General features: G+C 40.3%; 1 protein-coding gene across 13 annotated transcripts in view; it reads left to right on the top strand.

Annotated features, from left to right (window-relative positions):
• AMOTL1 (angiomotin like 1) overlaps positions 1-26,265 on the top strand; it is a 254,555-nt gene that overhangs the window by 200,006 nt on the left and 28,284 nt on the right. For all 13 annotated transcript variants that reach the window (XM_069080086.1, XM_069080085.1, XM_069080083.1 and 10 more), the window contains 2 exons: positions 14,879-15,024; positions 20,254-20,403. In XM_069080086.1, the coding sequence (XP_068936187.1) occupies positions 14,879-15,024; positions 20,254-20,403 (296 nt within the window). The remainder of the gene's footprint in view (positions 1-14,878; positions 15,025-20,253; positions 20,404-26,265) is intronic.

Below are 26,265 nucleotides of genomic sequence, written 5' to 3'. Positions count from 1 at the left end.
GTCACAATTTGGAATGCCAAATACAATAAGAAATCATGCACTTGTGTAAAATTCAGGAATCAAGTGTAAACTGCCCTATAAGACTCTTTAAGGTACCTCTTTGAATGACAAAAGCATTTATTACGACCTCACTTTTTTTTGTTGCTTTTTTTGGAGGGGGAGGCTGGGCAATTGGAGTTAAGTGACTTGCTCAAGGTCACATGGCTAGTAAGTGTGTCAAGTGTCTGAGGTCGGATTTGAAATAAGGTCCTCCTGACTCCAGGGCCAGTGCTCTATTCACTGTGCCACCTAGCTGCCCTGATGATCTCTCTTTTTTTTTTTTAAAGCAATTGGGGTTAAGTAACTTGTTCAAGGTTACACAGCCAGTTATTTCTGGGTGTGGTGGTAAGTATCTGAGCCTGGATTCGATCCCAGGTCATCTCGACTCTGGGGCCAGTGCTCTTACTCACTGAGCCACCTGACCGCCCCTGACCTCACTTTTTAATGGCAACTTTTATTCAATTATACTTTTAGGGTTGCTGTCCAATGATCTGGTCCCCAGCAAATCATTAAAACACAGGAGTAGGATGGGGGTGGATGTAGATAATGGCATCATCATAAACCTAGAACTTAAAAAGGACCCTAAAGACCATCTAATCCAATTCCTTCATCTTACAGATGAACACCTGGGACTCAGAGAGGTTGAACCACTTGCCCAAGGTCACACAGGTCATTTGACCAAATTGAGGCCAAATTTGAACCCAAGCCCTCTGACTTCCAAGTATTCTTTTCAGTGCCTCCTTTTTGAAATGAAGAGAAAGGGTTATTGTCAGAGGTGGTTGAAAGCTCTCTAGTCTGAAGCCTGGGAAAGATAGATAAAATGAAAAAGGAGTGAAGGTTCCTTTACATTTTTTATTAAAAAAAACCCTTTTATCATATGTGTGTGTATCTGTCTGTCTATCTTTGGGTGCATATTCCCAATCAATGAGCCACTTAGGGGAAAATGGACTATTAATAGTTTACACAGGACTTATTCAGTGCTAGAATGGGGGTTTTCAATATTGGGGATCTCACATGTATGAAACAGATTTGACAAACATAGGGACTACAGAAAAGGGACTCATTACAACCTTTCATTTTAGTTACAGAGGATAACTGAAGCCTAGAGAAGTTTACTCAGTCAGGGTCACACAGCTAATTAGTAGTAGAACCATGACTTGCTATCTGGTTTCCTGCGTTCAAGTCCAGATTTCTTTTCACTTATACAATTAGGGTCTAGTGTAATCTTTTATCACACATTACTATGTTAGTAGGTGTTACTCTTCTGGTTAGTTAGACATCACCTTATAAAACTGTTATAGGACCCTAAGGGAATGAGGCCAAAGAAGCATGTTTGGTTGCAGGGAGGTCGGGAGAGGTTGTTTAAGAAGGAGATGGAGCATAAATAGACCTTTGTTTCACAGGTCTGGCTAGGTAGGTGTGCCATAGTGGGAGCCTGGTGCCTTAGGCAGCCAAGTAGTAAATGTGGAATGACATTAGAGGCAAAATTTACCAGTCTTATAATTTTGCCCTTGGGAAAGGCTTGGGGAATACTCAGTAAAGTTGCTGGGCTTTTTATCTCCATCCCATCAGTTTGCACATATCATTTATCAGAATACATGGTGATTGAAGTGTAACTTGGTCAAAACTCTTCAGATTAATCATTTTAATTTTTGTCCTTTAAATTAATACTCAGTGTTTCTGAATTCTGCTATTATCTTAAGGTCATTTTTAATACAAGGGGCTTGTTGGTCATCTAACACATTCTTTTCAAATATTGCGTAGATTACTTCTAATAGCTCTCTCAGTATAAATAAAGGTTCCTAAACATTCAATGCAAAGAAAAATATGTGTGTGTATATGTTTGTGTGTATCACACACATTTATATGTGTGCATTTGTGAATATTTATATTTACAAAAGTATATAATGTGTATATATACATACACAGTAAATTAAAAATTTACTGGAGAAAATTAATGGATTTGCTAAGTGATCTGAGGTTAGTTATAAATTGTTTCATAACTCTCAGAGATTCTTAAAATGCATTGAGAATACTACTAGATGTTGATAGAAACAGAGAAATTTAGTGGGGCTCGGGGTGGAATGGGAGAATGCTTCTCAGACCACTAAAAATAATGGCTTCATCTGATACTAATTCTGCATGTATTTACTTAGAAAGACTATGGCTTAGTAGAAAGGAAAGGAAAAAGTATGAAGGATCTGCCATAGAACTGCAGATGGAAGGAGCTATGCAGTCTAGGGCAGAGAGTGTACTAGTGTAACTGAGTTCCTAAAGTTCCCTCCTTAGCTTTGGTAGGATTCTTTTGGTAGGATAGTGTGTGTCATTATGGGACAAATTTCTACATACCGAGTTCCCTATCTACACCAATGAAGTCACGGCATACACCTCCCCCCTCCAAAACAAACACCAAGTCGATAAACACAAAAAGGAGCTGAAAACCAAATATACAAATCATATCAAAATGTGGTTTTCCCTCTCTATTTTAGTGAGCCTTTGTGGCCAGATTTAGTTGCTCTCCAGTTTAACATATCAGAAAGTATCTTGTTTGATCATTTCTCCTAATTCTTAATGAATCTATGGCTCATTGTTTGGGTTTTGATGACTTAGAATGAGTGTAAATAGCAGCTGCTTTCTGTTCTGGTAGGAAACTTTAAGGATCTTTCGCTTCCAGATTGATATTTCATGATGGTAAATTAGGCCATCTTCTGTCTTAATTCTTACGACAACAAGGCATCTAGAATTAGAAAGTTTATCAGCAATCATTATTTCCTGTCACTCAGGGAATTAATTTCCTGGACTTTTTGTGTCTTGATAGTTTGCTTATTTTTTTCATAGGAGTTAAGACTGTGAGATGAAATGAAAGGGATTGGGTTAGCCTCAATTTCTAGAGAGCTGAAAGGGGTCCTTAAAGGACATGTGGTCCAACACACTCATTTTACTAGAACTCAAATCTGAGGCCTACAGAGGCTAAATGATTTGTTCAAGTTTCCATAGGAAATAAGTGGCAGAAACAGGATGTGAATTCAGGTAGTTAATGGCAATGTCAGAATTCAAACTGAGGTCCCCTAGCTGCAAATTAAGCATTCTTTCCATTGCAAGCCTTGTTTTGAGACTAGGACCCACATGTTCCCTTCCCTGTTATGATTCTCAGTACTACTTCATGTACTAATGAAAATAAAAGAGAATAGTTAATAACTTGACAATTACTCAGTCTCCATGGTTGATATTCAACATATCTGCATCAGGCCTAAAACTCAGGGAAGGAATTTTTGAACAGCCCTGGAGAACGCCCTAGATTTGGCAACCTATCTGACATACCTTTTCCAGGTACTTCCTTGTGCACCTTTTAAAAACAGCTATTTCTACAAGATCTCCATTACTTTTTTCCATCTTCTAAACCTCTTTTCTTAATTTTCTTTCTTAAGGAACTCATTTCAAAAACAGTTCATTACCTCAGCCCCCTTTGAGGCCTCACAGGATTATCTCTGTGTTTGTTAATGGGCCCATTTAACCACCTACTCACAACCTAGCCTTAGAGATGCCTGGAGAAACCATGGCAACCTGTTTTATAGGCCTGGGGAGTATTTGTATGGGCTTTCCCATTTTGGATTACTGGGGATGTCCATTTAAGATTCCTTTTGGTGCCCTCTTACCTAGCTGCATTTGGTCCTTTGCCAAATGAGGGTAGCTTTGCACTGAATGAGTCAATGGATGATATAACTGCCCTGAATGGGATCTCAGAGGTCAGTCAAATTCACCCCTTCTCATTTTACAGTTAAGGAAACGGAGTCCTGAGAAGTCCTGACTTGTTGAAAGCGACACAGATAGTATAGTATATATAGTATAGTATATATAGTATAGACATCAGAGGTAATATTTGAACCAAGGTCTCCTGTCTCAAGAACCAGTGGACCTCTTTCCATTGTACTGATAAATTTGTGTCAGGTGTATTTTGATGCTGAAAGATCCCTTAAGAGTTTTGTAAATATTTTAAGGAGTGGTTTTTTTTTTTTGCTTTTTTTGGAGGGGGGAAGGCAGGGCAGTTGAGGTTAAGTGACTTGCCTGCGGTTACATGGCTAGTAAGTGTTAAATGTCTGAGGTCAAATTTGAACTCAGGTCCTCCTTGACTCCAGGGCCCGGTGCTCTATTCATTGCACCACCTAGCTGCCCCCTAAGGGGTGGTTTGTTTTTATGAGTTTTTTTTTTGGAGACTGTGAGATCTTTGAGAGCAAGAACTATCTTCTATCATTCTTAGTATCTACCATCCTTAGCCCATAGAAAGTTTGTTTTGTTGTTTAGTTGTGTCCAACTCTTCTTGACCCCATTTGGAGTTTTCTTGGCAAACATACTGGAGTATTTCCAGTATGGAGCCATTTCCTTCTCCAAGTCATTTTACAGATGAGGAAACTGAAGCAAACAGAGTTAAGTGACTTGCCCGGGGTTACACGACTAGTAAGTGTCTAAGGTCTGATTTGAATTCAGAAGGATAAGTCTTCCTGACTTATATCCTCAACCCTCTATCCACTGGCCATTTAGCTGTCCCTGCTTAGCACATAGAAGAAATGGGTTTATTGACTAATTTGCTCTTTGGGTCTCCCCCTGTCTCCCAGTTTGTAAGTGCAGCCAGTTCTCACTGCTGAAGATTTTACCTCATCTGTGGTCTCCCTCTTCCCTGAGGGGCTCTCCATACCAGTACTTGACTTAATGTGAGCACCCAATTGACTTTAGCTCCACTGCAGCTCAGAACTCCTGAGCTCAAGTGATTCACCAGCCTTAGCCTCCCCTGGTAGTGGGGATTACCGAGATGCACCACTATCCCACGCTGAGTTTTCTAAATGTTGAGATGAATTTAATGCCACCTTCCTGCTCTCATCTATTTATTAGCCTTCTTCCCACTTTTTCCCTCCCACCCACCCCCCAAAAAAATTCTTCGCAAGAATGAAACAGGAACCATTTACTGAATTGTATAGCTAACCTCTTACCAATCCCAATAAAATGTTGTCTTCTCCTGGAATGCATCCTCTTCCAAAATCTTTTTAACAGCTCAGGATACAACACACCAGGGAAATCCAGCCAAAATTTAATGAATGAAGTATAAGCAGCAGGAGGAATCTGGAAAAAAATTGTTCTTAGTGGTAATTTGGACACCTACTCTTTATGAGTAGGCTTGTTTTAGGCAGTGAATCTTCATGGCCTCATATCTTTAGTTCCTTGGATTCTGTTACTCAGCAACAAACAAGAGTAATGTTTTTTTTTAACTTTAATTTTATTTTTTCAATGAACAAAATTTTTTTCTCTCCCTCCTGCCTCCCCCCTCCCCACCAAAGAACAAAGAAAAACAAAATCCTATAACAAGTAGATATAGTCAAGCAAAACAAATTCCTTCACTGGCCATGTTTGAAAAAAATATACACACACATATATGTCTCATTCTACATTTCTGTGTTTTGTACCACTCTGGTTCATCATTGCATTGATGAGAGTTCTTAAATATTTCAAAGTGCTTTGTTTTTATAGTGTTATTATTATATACATTGTTCTACTTCTGCTTACTTTCATTCTGCGATGTTCATAGAACTCTCCCCAGCTTTCTCTAAATCTGTTCCTTTCATCATTTCTAATGGTATAATAGTATTCCATTCCATACATATACCAAAGTCTGTTATTCCTTTCCCATTTGATTCACATTCCTTTAGTTTCCAGATTTTTGCCACTACAGAAAAAGTTTTTCTAAATATTTTTTTTACATGTAGATTCCTTTCCACTTTTATGTCTTTGGGGTTTAGGTCTATTGGTGGATATCCCTGGTTCAAAGGGTATGCACAGTTTAGTAACTTTGGGAGTATGTTTCCAAATGATTTCTAGAATGGCTGGACCAGTTCCCAGCGTCACCAAAAGTGCATCAGTGTTCCTATTTTCCCATAACCCCTCCAACATTTGTCGTTTTCTTTCTTTGGACAAGTTTGTCAAGTCTATGAATGGAGTTGCTACTTATAAATGATTTGGAGCATTTTTCATATGACTCTTGATAACTTTAATTTCTTCTTTTGAAAACTGTTCATATCCTTTGACTATCAATTGTAGAATGACTTATTCTTAATCACTTTGAATCTCTTCCTTACATATTTTAGAAATTAGACCTTTATCAGAGAAACTTGAGACAAAGATATTTTGCCCATTTACCTATTTTCTGTCTAATTCTACTTGTAATAATTTTTTTGCAAAAATGTCTTAATTTTATGGTATCAAAAGCATCCGTTTCATCTCCTGCAATCCTGTCTGTTCCTTGCTTGACCATGAATTCTTCCCCTATCCATACCAGAGAGGTAATTTCTTCATTGCTCCTCATTTGTTTGTAATTTCACCCTTATGTCTAAGTCATGTAACCCATTTGGAACTTATCTCAGTATATGGTGTGAATACTGGTCTTTATCTAGCTTCTTCCAGGCTGCTTTCCAGCCACAGGGTTTCTTAATGAAACACTGAACATTATGGGAAATTGACCATTCTTGGATTACAGACCAACATCAGGCCTAAAGTATTGCCAGATGGAATGACATAATCATAAATCAAGTGAGACCAACCCACTAATTTTATAAGTGAGGAAACTGAGGAATTTTTTTTCAGATTTTAAGCTATACTTTAATATTGATTTCTTAAAAAATTGGAGCTCCAGAAATCTTGAGTTCTTTCCCTTCCTCCAGTCTCTCCCCCACCTATTGAGAAGAAATGCATATGATATTAACTGTACATGTGAAATCATGCAAAACATTTCCATATTAGCCATGTTGCAAAAAAAGTAAGAGAAATAAAATAAGTGAAAAAAGTATGCTTCGATCTGCTCTCAGAGTTAGTCAGTTCTCTCTCTGGATGTAGATAGCCTTTTTCATTATGAGTCTTTTGGAACTGTCTTGGATTATTGTCTTAACCAGAGCAGATAAACTTTCATAGTTGATCATCATTACAATATTTCTGTTGCTATTACTGTTCTCCTGATTTTGTTCACTTCACACTGAATTAGTTCATATGAGTCTTCCCAGGTTTTTGTGAATTCATCCCCCTTGTTTCTTACAGTGCAATAGTATTCCATCACAATCATATGCCACAACTTATTTATACATTCCCCAATTGATGGACATCCCTTGAGGGAGGAGGTTAAATGACTTGTTTAAGGTCACATATATAGTAGATGTTAGAGGTGGTATCTAAACCCGTTGACTACCATATTTGTTCTGTACTATGCTGCATCTCCAGTGAATCCCAACTTCTCTACCCTACCTTTTGGATAATGGTGACAGGAGCAAAATCATAAAGGAAAGGATATTTAGAGCATAACATAATAGATGTATTTTTTATTTTTATTTTTTGCTTTTTGGAAGGGGGAAGGCAGGGAAATTGGGATTAAGTGACTTGCCCAAGGTCACACGGCTAGTAAGTGTTAAGCGTCTGAGGCCAGATTTGAACTCAGGTCCTCCTGACTCCAGGGCTGGTGCTCTATTCACTGTGCCATCTAGCCACCCCATAACATCATAGATTTAGACCTGGAAGCCATCAGAAGTCATTTGTTCTAATTCCTACTTTTTACACATGAAGAAACAGATTCCTGTAGAAAAGGAGTAACTTCCCCAGATCATACAAACAATACACAGAAGATTCAGAATGACTTACTGTCTGTGTGACTTGAACAAGTAACTTGGCTTCTCTTCCTCACTTTCCCTGTCCATAAAGATGAAAGGATCCTGAGATCCTTCTAGGTCTTTATCAATGATACTAAATACCTGAATAAAAAGAAAAAATGCAGAATCAGGATCTCGTTGTTCTTTTATTTCCTCTCCTGTTATACCTTTTGCTGTCAATGTTGTCCTTCCATTTTCTAAGCCTCACTCAGTGATGCTAACCACTGGAGTCTTTGCTCTGGCAGTGGGTTCTGGATTGTGGGCAATTGTCAGCAATATGTCCCTACCATTAGTGACCCACTGACCAGCTCTCCTGCCCCATTCCTGGTCTGTGGATCTTTGGTAAGGATCTTGGGGGTTCCTTATAGCCTGATCATGCTTAGGACACTATAAATATTCCACTAGTCATAGAGGTTGTACCAATACAGTTGACCAATTGGTTTGACTGACTTGGAAATTAGCATGTAAAAAATTGTTGAATTCTGCTGCCCAGTCTTCCTACTCTCCTTCTTTATCTGAAGACCTGAGTTTAAATCCTGTCTTTGATACTGTAACCCTGGACAAGTCACTTAAATTTCAGCAAGTCTCAGTCTTAGTTTACTCTTATACATAATGAGAGAGTTGAACTGGAGGACCTCTAAAGAAGGACCCTTCCAACTCCAAATCGGTGGTCTTATGATCTATACTAAGTGGGTAGGCGTCTCCAGCCAGGGACCTGGCCGTGTGGAGTACATTACAGTGCTTTTCCAGACTGGCTGTGAGTGACAAGAAAAGCTGCTTCCTGCATAGTCATGCTGGCATTGGAGATTTGGGCATTGATGGGGGCCACAAGGTAGCAGCGGTTTAGATCCATTTTCATCCCTGTTTAAAAAAAAATACTGAGCATTACCCTAGAAAGATCTAGGGCCCTAGAGAAGCTGGCTGCTATGGGTTGGCTCTCAGGTTGCATCAGAATGAGCACAAGGAATAAAGCCTATCTTATTACCCCCCAAGCATTCCAGGGATTTAGTCACCCTTTGATAAGACTGGCAGCAACCTCTGAAGATTTGGGTTCCTCTGACCCAGAGTGCTTTGGGAACAACTCATCAGAAACCACATCTTGTCAAGGGCCAAAGCTCTGATGAAAGGCTCAGTAATTAATGCTCACTTGAGAACAGCAGGGTTACAACCTGGCCTCTTCTGACTCCCCAGCTGTTAACAATGAAATTGGGAGAGGGGGGAACTGAAACTGAGAGAGAGCTAGTCACGACCTTGCAGACACCATAGCTAATGTCATCATGGTAAGACAGTCATGATGTCTTGGAGGAGTTGAAGGCTGCCTAGTCCATACCTCTACCAGAAGCATGAATCAATCAATCAATTGGTCAATCAACAAATTAAGCAATCCCTTTTTATGTGCCAAGAAGAACTGTTCTAGACACTGAGGAAACAAGAATGAAGAGAAACAAAGTATGAGGGGCGACTAGCTGGCACAGTGAACAGAGCACCAGCCCTGGAGTCAGGAGGACCTGAGTTCAAATCCAGTCTCAGACATTTAACACTTACTAGCCATGTGACCTTGGGCAAATCACTTAACCCCTATTACCCTGCCTTCCCCTTCCAAAAAGCAAAAACAAAAACAACCAAAAAACCCCCAAAGTATGAAGCAGTCCCTACTCACAAGGAGCTTACAACCTAATGGAGGAGACAAGTACATGTGAAACTAGATAAAATTTAAATATGTCATTAATAAATAACATAAAGATGGAAGTATTTGGGGAAGGAAAGTTCTAGTAGTTGAGGGATTAGATAGGGAATGGTGTTGCTACAACAGTAGCATCTCTTGAACTTTTTGGTCTCTGGACCCTCTTACACTTTTAAAAATCACTAAGGTTCTCTGCAGTGAGTTTATGTTTATGTGGGTTATATCTATTGTAGTTTATCATATTAGAAATGTAAAGCTTCCTAGTATTATTATGAAAATAGTTTTGACCCTTTTCTTTCTCAGAGGCACATGGAGCAGACTTGAAGAGTCATGGTTCCCATGTGAGGTTTTACTGTCTTCATTTAAAAGCTCTTAGAATCTCAATGGTTGAAGAGACCTCCAAGGGCATCCATGTTGAAGAAATAGCCCCTTTGCTGTATCCCAGAGAAGTGATCATTCAGTCACAACCTGAAGACCTCCAGGGAAGGGGAACTCACTCCCTGAAGTCAGACAGTTCCATTTTTGGACAGCTCCAATGCCAGGAGGTGGTTCTTGCCAATTCCTTCTTTTTGTAACTTTGCTGGGGCCAAGTCCAAGTCTAATCTCTGTCCTACACATTAGCATTGTGAATGCTTAATGTGAAGGCACCCTCCTCTTCCTCTTTTCTAGGCTCAGAATCCCCAAAGACCTGGAGTAGATACTAACTATGATCACATGAAGAAAAGTAAATGAGAAAAAGTAGACAGAAAATTCTAATGGGCGAGGCGGCCAGGTGGGGCAGTGAGTAAGAGCGCCGGCCCTGGAGTTGGGAGACGTGGGATCGGTTCCGGCCTCAGATACTTAACACACAAAATAACTGGCTGTGTAACCTTGGGCAAGTTACTTAACCCCAATTGCTTTAAAAAAAATTCTAATGGGAACTTGGAGGGAATGTCTGAAATAGTGTTAGGGTACTTTGTATATTGCAATTGATTAAATTAGCGAACAAGTATTTTCTTTTATAATATTTTCTTCTATAAAAAAGCATTTATTATCTCAGAGTTATTTTGAGGATCAATTGAGATAATATGTAGAAAGTGTTTTGCAAAACTCCAAAACACTATTTCAGTGTGAGCTGCTATTATTATCGTTATCATTAACTCATTATAATCATTATTTGGAACTGCCTATCAGTGGGACATGAGAGTAATACTCACCTAAGAAAAGGGGAACCTTTATTACAGTCCTTCCTCTTGAGTTTCAGTGGTAATTTTGACATTTCAGGTGTAAGCCTCACCCATTCCCATGGCCCCACCATGCCAGGCCAGGCAGTGGCCTCCATTTAGTTGAAAAAGAACTTTCTGCTCAGCTGGGCATGAAGCTAGCCGGACTGAAATGCCAAAGACTCCTTGACAGGAATGCTTGCTTGGTGAGGTTTGGATGCGCTCCAGAGACTTGACAAGGCCATCGGGCACCTGGCCAGAGGAAATGCTGTCCAGGCCCATGGAGTTGTTCCTTAGACTTCAGTGACTTTCCATAGGAGAAAAAAGAAGGATGTAGAGGTCTGATTCAGTGACATAGAAATTGGTACCAAAGCCTGTGGGTTTGCTAAGATGCCCTGTATATACATTGTGTATCTATATTGACCCAAGAGGCTTTGGGCTGGGAACCCAGAGGTATTACATAAGTTGAAAAGAGGAAACCCAGAGGTATCAGGTAAATTGAAAAGAGGGAAGAAAGAAGTACGCTTAACTCACAAGAGTTTGATAGGCTTGTAACAGGTGCACTATTGCAGGGCATGATCTGGGCATCTCCGATTTTGTTTTTAAGGTATACCATTATCATTAGTAAGTATGGCTGCTATTTAATTTTACTTATCTGTCTGTTATTTCAGTAGGATTTGCAGTAATAATCATAGATAATAGTAGCTGATATTTAATTAGTGTGACAAGGTTGGCAAAGGGCTTTACATGGATTATCCCATATGGACCTCACAACATCCCATGGAGTAGTCATTATAAGCATTATTATCCTCATTTTTCAGATAAGAAAACTGAGACTCAGAGAGAAGAAATAACTTTTTCATAGTCACATAGTAATAGTGAGATTTGAACCCAAGAGTTCTCCTAATCTCCAGATTTAATATCCTGTCCTCCATTCCACACTACCTTCTTCAATTTCCTCAGAGTATGTGCTCCTTCTGCCACTTTGGACCACCATTCCACCGTAACTTAGTAGTCAGTCTTCCAGGCTCGATGTGACTAAAAAACATCCATCAGCTTCTGGCTGACCTAATGATTAGTTTCTGTGACTTTGTCTAGGTTGCACCTCAGAGAATAGCCCATCCCTGAGACTTTATCTGCCAGACTTCCAGAGTTTATGCTCACTGGCATACTCTTTGATAAACCAGTATCATCTCCATTCCATGATGTGAGACCCTAGACTAAGATTTTAGTGAACTTTAGGCTAACATTGAACCCAAGAGCTATTCCCTAGCAATTTCACCCTGAAAGTATTGTCTGTTTCTTATGTCCCATTTGTTTGTTTGTTCATTCGTTCGTTCGTTCATTCATTCATTCATTCATTCATTCATTCATTCATTTATTTTTATCAATATCTCCTATTTCCTTAAAGAGATTATAAGCTCTTCCAAAGCTAAGGGATGAGGATGAGCTTTTATATCTCCAACTCCTAATATAGTGCAAGACACAAAGTCTGTAATTTTATTAGAGCTGAAAGTCCCTCCATTGGAGACAGGTGACCTGCCAACCATGATTCATAGTCTTGGAGAGTCCACTTTGTTTCATAGAACTTAAATGATTCCCCTGGGGTTGTGTAAGTAGTAAGTATAAGAAATGAGGATTTGAACCTGGGTCTTCACGACACTGAGTCTGGTTATTGCAGGCTTGCCACGTGCACAGAATGGGAAGAAAGAATTTATCTCTGGCTACTTGATAACATTGGTTAAGTAAACAAGTACCCCAGATAGTTTTCTGTATAAAGCAGAGAATATAAAAGTATAGAGGGAATTCAGACACATATACAACTCATATTGATATAAAGGAGCTAAATGAACAGAGAAAACATTCACATCTTAGTTCCATGCCACCATGTGTCCCCTGTGCAGGGAATGCACAGAGCAGGGCAGGTGAATTGCTAGACTATCATTATCCCAGAAAAAAGAATTGAGTCAGAATATATTGCAGAGGTATAAGCCATAAGACTTGGTAGCTCCTTGGATGTGGGAGGAGAGTCAAAAATGACTGGGAAGATGATGGTGCTGTCAGTGGAAAGAGGCAAAGTCACTTAACATTTTGGAGCCTTAACTTCCTCACCTACAAAATGTGAATAATAATGCTTTCCCTACCTCCCTGACAAGATTCTTGTGAGGAAAGCACTTTGCAAATGTCATCATGCTGTATGAATTTGAGCAAGATGTTATTTGACCTTGAACAAGGCACTTAAATTCTCATACATACATGGAGGTAATAATGCCTGACCCACTTTCCTCATAGGGTTATTATGAGAGAGTAAGATAGTAGATGTAAAAATGCTTTGAAAAGTTAAAAGTTTTCATATATGTACATAATACACATGTATACATATACACACATAGGTATACATGTATATGTAGTAATATACATATTTAAACATATATTTTAGTCTAGACCTGTGATTTTATGAGTATAGTCAATTTCTGGTATGGAAACTCCTACCCAAAGGCATTTTCAAACTGAATCATACCCTTGTGGACAAGAACTTAATGAGTGGATTGCCATAGATTGGATAGTTTTAGAAAGTTGTCTGTGGCATGGAAAATACCTTACTCATGGTCACAAGGCTAGTGTATATCAGAGGTAGAGTTTGAACCCAGATCTTTCTGTCTTCATACGGTCATTCCTATGTCACTATACAACATTGCTTGGTTGTTCCCCATACCTAGGATATGCCACTTCTCACCTTCACCTTTTGTAATTCATAATTTCTTTCAGAGCTCAACTTAGGCATCATCTTTCATGTAAGACCTTTCCCGATCTCCACAACTGCTAGTGACTCCTCCTCAAATTATTTTGTATTTATTTCTTTGGTGCATACTTATTTATATTTATGTCTCCCTTTTAGAGTATGTGCTCCTTGAAGGAAGGGCCTATTTCATTTTTGTCTTTGAATCCCCAGCACCTAGTACCATACTAGGTGCCTAATGAATGCTTATAGATTGATTGTACAAGCATAAGATTTTTTTTTCTTTTTAGAAAAAGGTCAATACCTCTTTGCAAACTGTGCATCTCTGAAACCCATAGAATCACAACCTGTGATTAATTATACATTAATGGTGGTTTTGCAATAATAATAACAACTATATTATATACCTTATATGTGGGTACTCTGCCCAAAGGAATGTAAATTTTGATGAATGAAACCTCACAAGATTCCCTGGGGTTTATAGCTAGATTTCTTTCTTACAGGCCATGCTTTAAACCCAGATCACTCTGGCTGTCACTGATTGGCCTATTGTCCCAGCTCAAACTCCACCTGGTCATTATTTGGGCCCTGATTGCTCAGGAGGAATATAAATAGCAACTCTTTCTGTTTTTGGTCAGAAATCCTAAGGGTCTTCCCTTCCCAGATTGATTTTTTTTGGACTAGATATAAGAAGTCACTCTTTTTTTTTGCTTTTTTTGGGGGGAGGGCAGTTGGGGTTAAGTGACTTGCCCAAGGTCACATGGCTAGTTTTTTTGGGTGTGTGTGTTAAGTGTCTAAGGTCAGATTTGAACTCCGGTCCTCCTGACTCCAGGGCTGGTGCTCTATTCACTGTACCACTTAGCCGCCCTGAAGAGGTCATTCTTTACCTCATTTCTTACCTAGGCTTACTCACAAAATGGGCATGGCCTCAGTCAAACTGAGACCCAAGAAAGACCTTAGCTTTAAAAGGCCAAGGTTTCCCACTGCGTTTAGGGCCATGTCCAATCGTCCCAATCTGTATCTTGCCATTGAACCCCGATGGCTCTGGGGGAGAAAGTGAGGTTAGTGACTTTGCATAGCCCTTCCTCAATTAAATCCAATTCCTTTGCAAGTCATGGCATCACCTTCCTGATGTCATGGTCTTCTTCAAGAATGAAGGCCAAACCACAATAATAACTATGATAATACCTAGCATTTATATGATGCTTTATAGTTTGTAAAGTGCTGCAATGTGTTAACTCATTATTCATTATTTTACACAAGGAAACTGAGGCACAGAGAGGTTAAGTGACTTCCTGGGGGTCATACAACAAGTAAGTGTCTGAGACCAGATTTGAACGCAGTATTTCTGACTTTGTTTCTCCTTCCCACGCATACCACCACTATAAACCAGGAGGAAGTGTTGTAGATTATTCAACCCTCTGCTGCTTCACAAATCTTTTTTTTTGAATACTTAGACAAAAATAAGACTGTCGGGAGCCCAAGTGAGTGTTTGGTTATGCTAGCAACAACCTTGTTCTTGTCTCTATTCCAGACAAAGAGTACTTGAAGGAGAAGGAGAAGTTAGAGATGGAGTTAGCAGCAGCCCGTACTGCTAGCGAGGATCAGCGAAGGCACATTGAGATCCTGGACCAGGCTCTGAACAATGCTCAAGGCAAGGTCGTCAAACTGGAAGAAGAGGTGAGATCTTCCATGACTCCAGTAGGGGATAGGCTAGGAAAGGCTGAGCCAAGAGAACCTCTAGCTTGGCTCCTTTCGTCTGATCAGTTCAGCTCCAGTCCTTAATTGGTACCAATTTTGAAGCTGTCGTGGGGAGGGGGAGATGGTAAATGGGGAAACCTCCCAAATAAAAATAATACAAATTGAGTTTATAAACCCGAGCCAGACAAACTATAAAAAGCAGCTGTGATTGCAGGCATTAATGAGCCTAAAACCTTTAACACGAGAACCAAGGTTGTTGAGTGTCCAGCTGGAAATGAGCAGGGGGCCAGGAAATCATCAGGACTTGCAAAGAGAAAACAGTCTTGGAATAAATTTGGGAAATATGCAATTGCTGTGTCTTTTGGACCTCAGTCTCATTTTAAATTACACAGAATAAGGCAAATGTCTTAAGAAGAAAAGAGGTGGGTTGGAGGAAAGGTTTATAGAGGGGGAGAGAATCAGCTGAAGAACAGTATACAGCAAAGCTCTATCCAGTTTTGGGGATTTGGCCCAGCCATTCCCAGAAGTATGGTCTAGGAGATTCTGACCTTTCTCAAGCATTATGTTCTTGACATTTTCTAAAGAAACCAAACCTTTCTAAGTTTCAATTAAAAAAAACAAACTAATACTGCTCCTTTAAGCTTAGCTGGGTGGGGTTGGAATGATTTCTTCCTGAGGCCCTAGCTGGGGAATCAGAGAGGAGAAAGGACAGATAGGAAGAGGACGAAGGAATGGCCTATCAGTGGCATCTGATACCTGAGGCTCTTGCAGCTCTGCACCCAGAGGCTTGCTCCCAGTGAATGGCACCCTTGTGGACCAGGAGACCATCTCATAGAAGAATCAGCAGTTCAGAATCTTAAGTAGCAAAGATGTTCCTATAGAAAATACCTCCTACAGCCAGGGGGCAAGAATGGGAGGATGACCCTGTAAGACTACCCAGTACAGAGTTGGAGGGCCCAGCATTTAGCACAGTGGGTATCACATAGTAGGCATTTAATCAGTTAAGCAGTTTATCAGCAAGCAGTTATTAAGTATCAGCTGTATCTCGGGCAGCATGCTAGGCACTGAGGATACAAAAGCAAAAAAGAGTAAACAAACAAAAAATGCTCATTGATGGTTTGGCTGTTTGACCTGGATTCAAATGACAGCTTTTGCCACTTACTCCCTGTGTGATTTTGGGCAGGTCCCATCCCTTCTCTGGTCCACAGTTTCTTCATTTATAAAATCAGGGGGTTAGACAGGATGACTTCTCTAGCAAGCTTTAGATGACTTTTCAAGTAGGCTCCTTCCTGCTTGAAACCTTTGCCATGAAAAAACAGGTGCAAAAAAAAAAGTGATTACTGCAGTCATTGGAGGTGGTGCCTGGGGTAGCAGAGGCACCTTCCTGGTGGGCTGTGAAAAAGACAGAAATGCCCTACTCTAGGCTGGTGGGGTGGGAGGGGGAGAGGAGGTACCGCTCACGTGGATTTTTTTTAAAAAAATTTTTGTCTCCATTTATATATTTTTTAAACTTACCTTAAACATAAACATTACATTGTACATATATTCATTTCTGAATCACTATCCAGTGTATAGGAACATTTATTACTTTTTTCATTGTGTGCAAATCATTATGTGACTGAAGTATAACATATTCATTCTTATCATCTACCTGTATGGTCAGGTGAATTTCTTGATTTATGCTGGTGATCCATGCAAGGGCCACAGGGCCATGTCAGTAAAAGAAACAAAACCTTGAAACTGTATGTGAACTTCTGAAGAAGGTCTGTAAAATCCACATGGCTGGGTAATCCTTTGTAACAAACAGGCTTTCTCTGTGGACAAAGAGCCCTACTCCTTATATAATATGGGCAGAGACTGCCTGCCCTTCAGGAAAGTTCTCTATCTCATAGAAGCTCAGCCACAGCCCAGGATGTCCTGAATGTTGAGCTTCTCCATGCCAGGGCGGTTACTTTTTCATTGCTTCCTCTCTGACAAGGATTTATAGCCTGTCCAGAGAATTAGAAGCTAATGATTCCAATCAGGGCCCACAGTTTTTCCTTTTAATTCATTTGAGAGTTTCAGTTTCCCAACTATAAGATGTTTTCATAGGATTATATATTTAGAGCCAGAAGAGACATTAAAGATCATGTGGTCCAATCCCTCTCATTTTAGAGATGAGGAAACTGAATCCCAGCTCTAATTAAGGTCACACGGGTAGCAAGTGGTAGAGCCATCTTTTGAACTCAGGGCCTATGACTCTTTTTAAATTCAACACTCTTTCTTCCATACTAAGCTACCTGTAATATAGGGGTTACAGTTCCAGAATGGTGAAGGCATGGAAAGATTTCATGTTTTGTTCCTTCAGGCCCCAAGGTATTTCCCAAATATCTTGCTTGCAATATTATAGATGGTAAAGAAATTCATCAACTAAGTAGATAGTAGCTAGAAATGGTTATTAGACCTGTTGATGTCCAAAGGAAGAGTTCTTCAAAGGTAGACTATGGGTAGATCTAATGGATAGATTCTTCATCCTTAGCATCACCGAACGCATTTTCCATACTTTATTATTCAAGGCAAGATACTCCTTGAAAGGCAGAATGATGGAGCAGTTAAAAAACTGGAATCAAGGAGACCTAGATTGAGATCTTATTTGTGAAACTCACTAGCTCTATGAATATGGGTAATTCATTGACTCTTGCTGAATCTCAATTTCCTCATCTCTAATAGGAGGGGTTGGACAAGCTTGCTACTAGTGTCCCTTCCAGCGTGAAAGCTGATTCCCAAATCATATGTAATCCTCAGAAAATTTTGATCCAGAACTTCTGTTTAAGCTAGTTGTGAGCCTCTTGGAGCCAGGTACTATATAAACGATCATTGCCATGATTGCGGTATAGAGAGACCCCTTGTTGTAATGGAATAGACATTGGTATTATAATCACAAGTCTTGAGTCCAAGGGCTGACCTGTCATTTATTAGCCATGTGATCCTTGAGAAACCATTTATCACGTCTGAGTCTCAATTTCTTCATCTGTAAAATGGGAATGATACTGGGACTACCTACCTTACAAGTTGGAAAAAGTGCTTTGTAAACTGTGAAGCTCAATGAAAGTGAGTTATTGGGTTCATGAAATTTAGAACTGGAATGGACTTTAGAGATCACAAAATAATAAATTGAGAGAAAGATAGGTCTGTTCCTTTCACCTGCACAGGCAACCTCCTCCTTTTACAAAAGAGGGAACCAATTTGCCCAGCCAGGATCCAAATATGGGGTACTTTGACTCCAATGCTCTTTTTTTATGCTATCACAGCAGCTTCTTATGATACCCTTTCTCTTAGGCATCTATGGTGCCAGGCATATCTTCTCACAAGTCCCTCTAATCAGTCAGAGAGTAACCACAATCTGGCCTCCATTTTAATCCTGTTGTGTTCCTTAACCCAAATAATAGTTCCTCATTCCCAGGGCCTAAACTCACAGCTCTCAGAAACCCAGAAGCTTGGAAGGAAGAGTAGAGGATGAAAACTGATCCAAGAAGCAGGCTTAGAGCAGGCCTTAGAAGTACCTGTCGCCATGCTTCTCTGAAAGATCAGGAGTGGCTTGCCCCCCTCCAGCAGCCCCTGTTAGGGGAGGTAATGCCCAGTGGGGCTAGAATCTTTGCTGAGGCCAAGATCTCTTTCAGGATTCAACTGCTAGTTTGCAGAATCCTCACATAGCAGGGAGCCCATAAATCACTTGCATGTACAAACATGAGGAGGTCAGAACAGCCTGAATTTATACTCTGAACCAGCCCCAGGCATCTCCATGGCCAGGTGCCGAATGACAGGAAATAGCATCTGGTTTCTCAGGGCCGGCTTTGTGTAGCCATCTAGCCTGATTTTGAACTTCAGCTAATTCCCAGGGTGTATATGCCTGCGATTTATGGTCACTAACTAATCTGTTGCATTGAAGGAAGCATGCTCTGGTGATTACAGGGGGGCAGTTCGGAGTCTAGAGGCCCCCGTCATATTCTAAGCACCATTCCTGATGAGACCCTCTGATGTGTTTGTCTTGATTTTCCAGAAGTCTGGGCCTTAGTCTCCTTACTTCTCAGTTCTGTTTATTTCTTAATTATGAAGCTTCACCATTTTCTTCTTGAGGGGTTAGCAATTCATTGTCTTTAAAGTGCTTTGAAACCTTTGATAACCTTTGGTGAAAGGTGTTCTCCAATAACCAGACAATGCCTGGAAGCATTGTCATTATTAAGGATTTAGTTAGGCCTTGTGCTAACTGCTGTAAAAACTAGGTAAAAGGATGTATCCCCTGCCCTCCAGGGTCTTAAAAATATGAATGCCAAATGTTATAACTCTTTTGGGCAGTAGCATGGAGAAATGCGTAGAGGAAAGACCTCAATTTAAATACTGCCTTCTCATATGTGTTAGCTATGACCATGACCAAGTCACTACTGAGCTTCTCAGTTCTCCAAGCAGTTAAAAGACTATAAATTACAGGTAAATTGCTGCAATCTCCATCATTGGACAGAGTTTCCACAATGAGTATGCCCCTCCTACTTCCAACCAATGAAATCTTAGGTTTTGACAAAAAAAAAATAACGAAAAACCAAGAGTGAATAATACTTCTAAGTGACATAATGACCATTGTCTGATGCTTTTTACCCTTCAAACACAGTCTACATGTGCTCCCTCTATATCTCTGCATATTGAAGTCTCTCCTCAGAAGTGCACCTCATGGGGCGGCTAGGTGGTGCAGTGAATAGAGCACCTGCCCTGGAATCAGGAGGACCTGAGTTCAAATGCGGCCTCAGATACCTAACACTTACTAGGCTTGTGACCTTGGTCAAGTCACTTAACCCAATTGCCCTGCCTTCCCCCCTCCAAAAAGCAAAAACAAACAAAAAAAGAAGTACACCTCAGAATCTGCCTCCTCCAAGAAGCCTTCCTTAATTTTTCTCTTTCCCCACTGAAAGTTTTCTCACCTTCCTTAGCTTTTTATATTTTTCCACTTTATATTTTTCCTTTGCACATACCCAGTTCTACCTTGATTATACTTACTTGTGTGCATGTTCTTTTCCCCATTAGACTGTAAGTTCCTTGGAGGTCAGTATTGTGGTTTTTTCATCTTTGCATACTCAGCACCTAGTATAGTGTCTGGCAACAATGCATGTAGGCACTCAATAAATGTCTCTTGAATTGAACCCTTCCTCCTCTCATTTTCTTTTCTCTTTACCTCAGTTACGGAAGAAACAAGCTTATGTGGAGAAGGTAGAGAAGTTGCAGCAGGCCCTGACCCAACTGCAGGCTGCATGTGAGAAGAGAGAGCAGATGGAGCGGAGGCTGAGGACCCGGCTCGAGAGAGAATTGGAGGCCTTGAGGATGCAGCAGGTAAGAGGCCAAGTGCCGGGGCCCCAGCATCCTCAGCCTTGTGTTGGCTGGTGTATGGGCTTGCTCAGAGACCCTAGCTACCATGGATCAAGAGCTGGAATGGACCCCAGGGGCCATCTGGTCTACTCTCTCATTTTACAGACAAAGAGACTGGGGAGGAGCCAAGTAGAGAATGAGGGCGGCTAAGTGGATAGAGTGCTAGTCCTGGAGTCAGGAAGACCTGAATTCAAATGTGACCTCAGACACCTTCTGAATATATGACCTGGGCAAGTCAGCAATCCTTTATTTGCCTCAGTTACCTCAGCTGTAAAATGGGCATAATAATGGCACCTACCTCCCAAAATTATTGTGAGGATCAAATGAGAAAGTCAGTTGTTCATAGCACAGTGCCTGGCATATTGTAGACACTTAACCAATCCTTCCTCCCTTCCTCCTTCCTTCCTTCCTTCCTTCCTTCCTTCCTTCCTTCCTTCCTTCCTTCCTTCCTTCCTTCCATCCATCCATCCATCCATCCATTCATCACATTAACTTCTAATTATTCCTTACCCATCAGAATTTCCCTTATTAAAAGGGGAGGATTAAACATTAAAGAGATTAACAAAAACCACAGTTCAGCAGAACTATCAGTTAATCTTTCAGAATGGTTAACTCAAAAGAATCATGTCTACTTTCTATAGAATAGACACTCCCTGAGGGTAGGGACTGTTTTTGGTTTTGTCCTTGTATCCATAGCCTTTAGCATAGTGCTTGGACATTGTGACTAGTAAATGCTTGTTGAATGAATGAATGAGGGGTTGAATGATTCTCTATTCAAATACCATCTCATTCAGTAGTTGGCATAGGTAAATGTTCTGTCTGCTGCTCTTAAGCCACCTCTGTGAATGTAAGGTTGCTATGAATAAATCCATACTAATATTTAAAAATTACCTCCATTGTAGGTGAGTGATGTGTAGTGAATTATGGGTAAGTGGGGTACACAAAAGCCCAAGTTTAGGACCCTGGGGTCTCTTCTGGAGGTCTACACTTTCATAGTGGTTCTTACCAAAGCGCTTGTAAACACTTGAAAACACAGATAGCAACTAGTCTGGCTTTCTGATTAGAGCTGCATGTAATTTACTCTGCTGTGGGTATTTTACAAAAGATGGGTATTAGAGGAAATTCTCAGAATATCAAAGTCCCACATCACTTCTTCATAGACCTTGCCCCACTACAACAGGGTCTGTCTGTTCTGTCTGTGATACTTAGAATCTGTCCCATAGCATCTGTAGCACTTGGGCTCTCTCTTTCCTGTTTCCCAGAAGACTTTTTGTTCTCCTGATAGCCCCTCATTCCCACTAGATTGTAAGTTACAGTATAAGTAGGGAACAGTACAAGAAGGCATTTTATGTACACTTGGTGGCAAAATTCTAAGAATACATCTCAGCATCCTAAGCAATTAGAATTGGATTTTTCCTTCTACACAAGGTCCTGGAGGCTTAACTAGGATAATATATAGAAATGTTGATTATTATTTTGTTTAATTGATAGTCATTGTGGCATAGTTTATAGAGGGGCACCCTTGGAAGTTGATAAGACCTGGGTTCAAGTTGTGCCTTAGACACATATAGAAGCTATGTGACTGTGGGCAGGTAACTTAATGCTCTGGGTAATTCTTAAGATTATAACCACAGGCAAGTTGCTTGTCTCATCAGTGAAAGGAGTTTGCACACTGGGAGTTCTCTGCCCTGACAAAATCATAGGTCTGAACTCCTCCCCCCCAAAACAATTAGTTATCCCTTGCACATCGTGGTTATTGGGGCATGGTGCCCTGTGATCTGGAAAATACACATAAAATTTTTGGCCCTCCCTTCACACCAGAGAAGTCTGAATTTTTTCTTTTATTCTCGTGGGGTGTTTACAGTATTAAAAGATAAAATATGTTAATATTATGCAATAATATACATATATTTTATGCATTTCTGAGTTTCTAAACTTTTTGTGTGTCATCTGCTGGCCTTTACGTGTCATCTGTAGCTTCTGCAAAACTCTCCAAAATTTCCCATCTAGTTTTTTATGCCAACCCACAATATATTGAAGCCACAATGGGAAAAGTTAAAGTGTGGAAAGGATAACCGTATTACCTATACTGTACAAATTAGATTTATTTCCAAATATCCAAGAGATGGTGAATGGTCTCCCTTTTTTCACTTGTGTTTCCGTTTATGCCTTTGTAACATGGAGACGGGAAGTTTTTAAGATCCTTTGGAAATGCCCCAAAAGCCTCAGAGAATAAATAATGCAGCATGCTTGTCTTCCCTTGTCCTCCATGCCTTCCCTCTCAGAAATGCTCCTGCTGTGCCCTGAAGGTTGACAAATAAAGCCTTTGGCTGGCCATCAGAGGAAGGGGATTTCAGAGCCTGAGCCCTCCAGGGAAATCACTCTGCTTGAGATCTGGACGTGGACTCTGGGATTGTTAGCGGGGTTCTCCCAATTCTTTGTGATTGTCATGTGAGTGTCGAAGAAGTGCATCTTTTCAGTGAGCAAAAGCAGAGACTCACTTCTTCTTCAAGCAATAAGATGTGCATTATTTTATAGAAATGGGGAGTGTTCATTTCTTCACTTGAGCATTCATGAAATACTCAAGATTTTCCCTTGCTTCAGTAAGCCAAGACATTGGCTGCTTTCCCCTTCACTATAAATAAATAATACTTGGAGTTTATAAAGGGCTTTACAATTTACAAAGCACTTTGCTCACATAATCTCATTTCATCTTTATAACCCTCTGCAGTAGCTGGTATTTTCTGATTTTCTCTTTTCTGATGAGGAAACTGAGGCTATGAGAGGTGAATGTCTTACCCAAGATCACTCAGATAAAAAAAATATGGGAGGTGGGATTCAAACTCAGTTCCTTTAGACTATGAGGTCAGCACTCTCTCCACTAGGCAACACTGCCTCTTGACTGCTTCTTAACAAATAGTCAATAAATCAGGAAGCATATAGTAAGGCTGTACTGTGTGCCCAGTCCTATGGAAACACATACGAAGAATGAAACAATTTCTACTCTTAAGGAGCATATATTCCAAAGGGGAGTCAACAAGTGCATACATGTGTGTGTACGTGTGTGTGCATGTGTGTGTTCATGTGCATGCATGTGTGTATAGATAATAAATGCAAATAAAGATATTTAACTACATAGTGTTTTGGGACAGAGATAGATGCTCACGGTTGGGAGCATCAAGGAAGTCTTTATGCTGTAGGTAGTGCTTGAGCTGAGGCAGAGGGGACGCATGCGGGACAACTGTACAAATGTCTCAGTGTCTTCACTCAGGTTATTGTCTTTGGATCTGTCTGGAAAACAGCAAGCTGAGAATGTAAAATTACCACAACCCTGCCCGCAGATGGTCAGAGCTAGAAGTTTCTCTTAGAAGTTAGGGTCAGTAAGAAAGAGGTTGTCAGATAAAATGAGATGATATTTGTAAAACACTTAGCATCATAGTTGGCCCATAGTAGGTGCTCTATAGAATGTCTGTCCTCTTCCACCTTGCAAAGTCACCCAAGGCTCGTCCTGCTCCTGTGGATTGCGTCAGATGACCACTAAAGCTGGATCCTCACCTTACTCACCCGTCATTGGGTGTTCGAATGTACATGGCTGTGGAACTTCTTGGCCCCATCCTGGATGACTATTGAGAAGCTTTTCCATTCCACCCCAAAACCTTGCTTTTTTGCCTCCTAGTCGTCCATTGATTGTATCAAAGAGCCATTCATTTGCCTCTCCCCGTCTTCTAAAAATGGGTTGAGTGTCAAGCTAAATATAGCACAAAGGCCCCTTTCCCTCTCCACTCCCAACACAACAGCAAGACCAATATTACTGTCCACATCCTGTGAGGCATGATTTTACATGGAATTTTTTGAGAGAGGTTTAGAAAGCTCATTGAAGCTCTGCAGTGAAGTTAGGGTCCCATATTTAGATCTGTGTCAGGGCCAGGTCATGCTTTGGGACTCCTGATTTCCCAGGGCAGCACTTTTGTAAATAGTGGGCACTCTAGTTGACCTGTCTATTATTCCCAAGGTTAGTAAGAACAGCATTTTTTTTTACTCTGGGAAATTAATTGAGGTATGGACTTTATAGATAAGAGAAGTGGTTTAGTGAGTCTGTTAGACTTTGAGAGTCAGCTCAATTCCAGGGGCACACCCTGGACCACTCTGCTATGTCCTTTTCTCATCCCTCTCCCTTCCCATAGGCCTTTCCCAATCCCATTAGAGATAGTAACAGAAGTGCAGGTGGTTAGGGCCCAAAAAGAGAAACTTGAGAAACCAGCCTAGCACAAAAATGCTTTACTCAGGAAAAAGAGTCTTCAGTTAATAGGCTCTTGATGGGAGACAAAACTGTTCCTTAGTAGCCCTTGAAGGTGGCAGTAGAGGGGAAGAGAAAATAGAGATGAAAGAGAAGAGGAGAGAAAAACAGCATGATTAAATACTTCCAAAAATTTAAGACAATTTCCATGTCTTATTTCAGTTATTTTCTCCATTGGCTCTATGAGGCAGGAGAAAGGAAGATGGAAATTATTATTATAGATGTAGAACTGGAAAGGACCTTAGAGGCCATAGAGTTCAACCCCCTTATTTTACAGCTAGGAAACTGAGGCACAGAGAGTTTAAGGCTAGGGTCACATAGTGGCTAAGGAAGGATTTGAACTCGGGTCTGCCAAATGCCAGCATTCTATCCATGACACCTTCTAAGTATTACCTCATTATAGGAGAGAAAATGGAATCACAGCGAAGTTAAGTTCCTTGCCCATGGTCAAACAGTTAACCAATGATAAAGGAGAATCTAGAACTCTGATTCCCATCACTTGGGTCCTGTTTCTATCAGTCTGGCTATAAGAAAGATTCCTTTTCTGTGGTTTTATTTTCATAGCTTCTCTTGTAGTACGAAGGTAGGATGTGTGATATCATTTGTTTCAGGATCATGTTCATAGGTGGTAAGTTAGTCAATGGCAAAGACCTCATCAGATTTGTCTTAGACTCTCTTAGTACCTAGCATATTAGGTACATATTAGCAGGCACCTTATAAACGTGTTTAATGAAAATGTAAAGAAATCAAGTTAGTCTGTCATATGAGAAGTTTAGATGGGATGGAAGGAAAAATTTACTGGCAGTGAAGCTTCATAAACTTTGGAATGGTTCACCAACGGAGAATGATAACTTCTTATAAAGTTTCTGGGAAAAGGATGGATTCTTATCTGAATGAGACAAAACACAGGAGTTAGTGCTAGGCGAGGCTTTGTGTATCATCTAGTTCCATCCCCTTGGTTTGCAAAAGAGGGAGCTGAGGCACAGAGAGGGTAAGTGACTGTGCAAAGTCAACAGGCAATAATTCATAACTGCAGAATTCAAACCCAGGTCACCGGGTTCCAAATGCAGCATTCTTTTCACCATACCCCACTATTATTGTTGTTCTCATCCTACTGGAAGTCACGTGGATAGAATATAGGATTTTTTGAGGTTCTTTCTAGCTCTGTGACTATGATTACCTTCCTCAGATGAGAGAAAGCTCTTCTTTGCAACATGAGGCTTACCTCAGCAAGCAAATTGACATTGGTCAGCAAAAATCTTTGACACTACGGAATGTATATATATATATGTGTGTGTGTGTGTCTATGTATACACACACACATATATATACGTGTGTATGTATATATACACACATGTATATATCTTTTAGAAAAAAATCTCAAAACGTTCAATTGGTGCTTTTGGTCTTTGTATCATAGGCATTGCTGACCACTGTTTTTTCTTCCCATGTCCTCTAGCTGAACCCTTTGCTTCAATTAAAAAAAAATAGAATCATAGAATATGAGAATTGTTAGGAACCAATACACC

This window comes from Petaurus breviceps, unplaced genomic scaffold (genome assembly GCF_028583685.1).
Source record: "Petaurus breviceps papuanus isolate PSGF00001 unplaced genomic scaffold, PetGlider_PUasm1.0 91133, whole genome shotgun sequence".
Taxonomy (NCBI): domain Eukaryota; kingdom Metazoa; phylum Chordata; class Mammalia; order Diprotodontia; family Petauridae; genus Petaurus; species Petaurus breviceps.
Note: the sequence above shows the minus strand (reverse complement) of the source record. Positions and strands in the feature narration are given on the sequence as shown.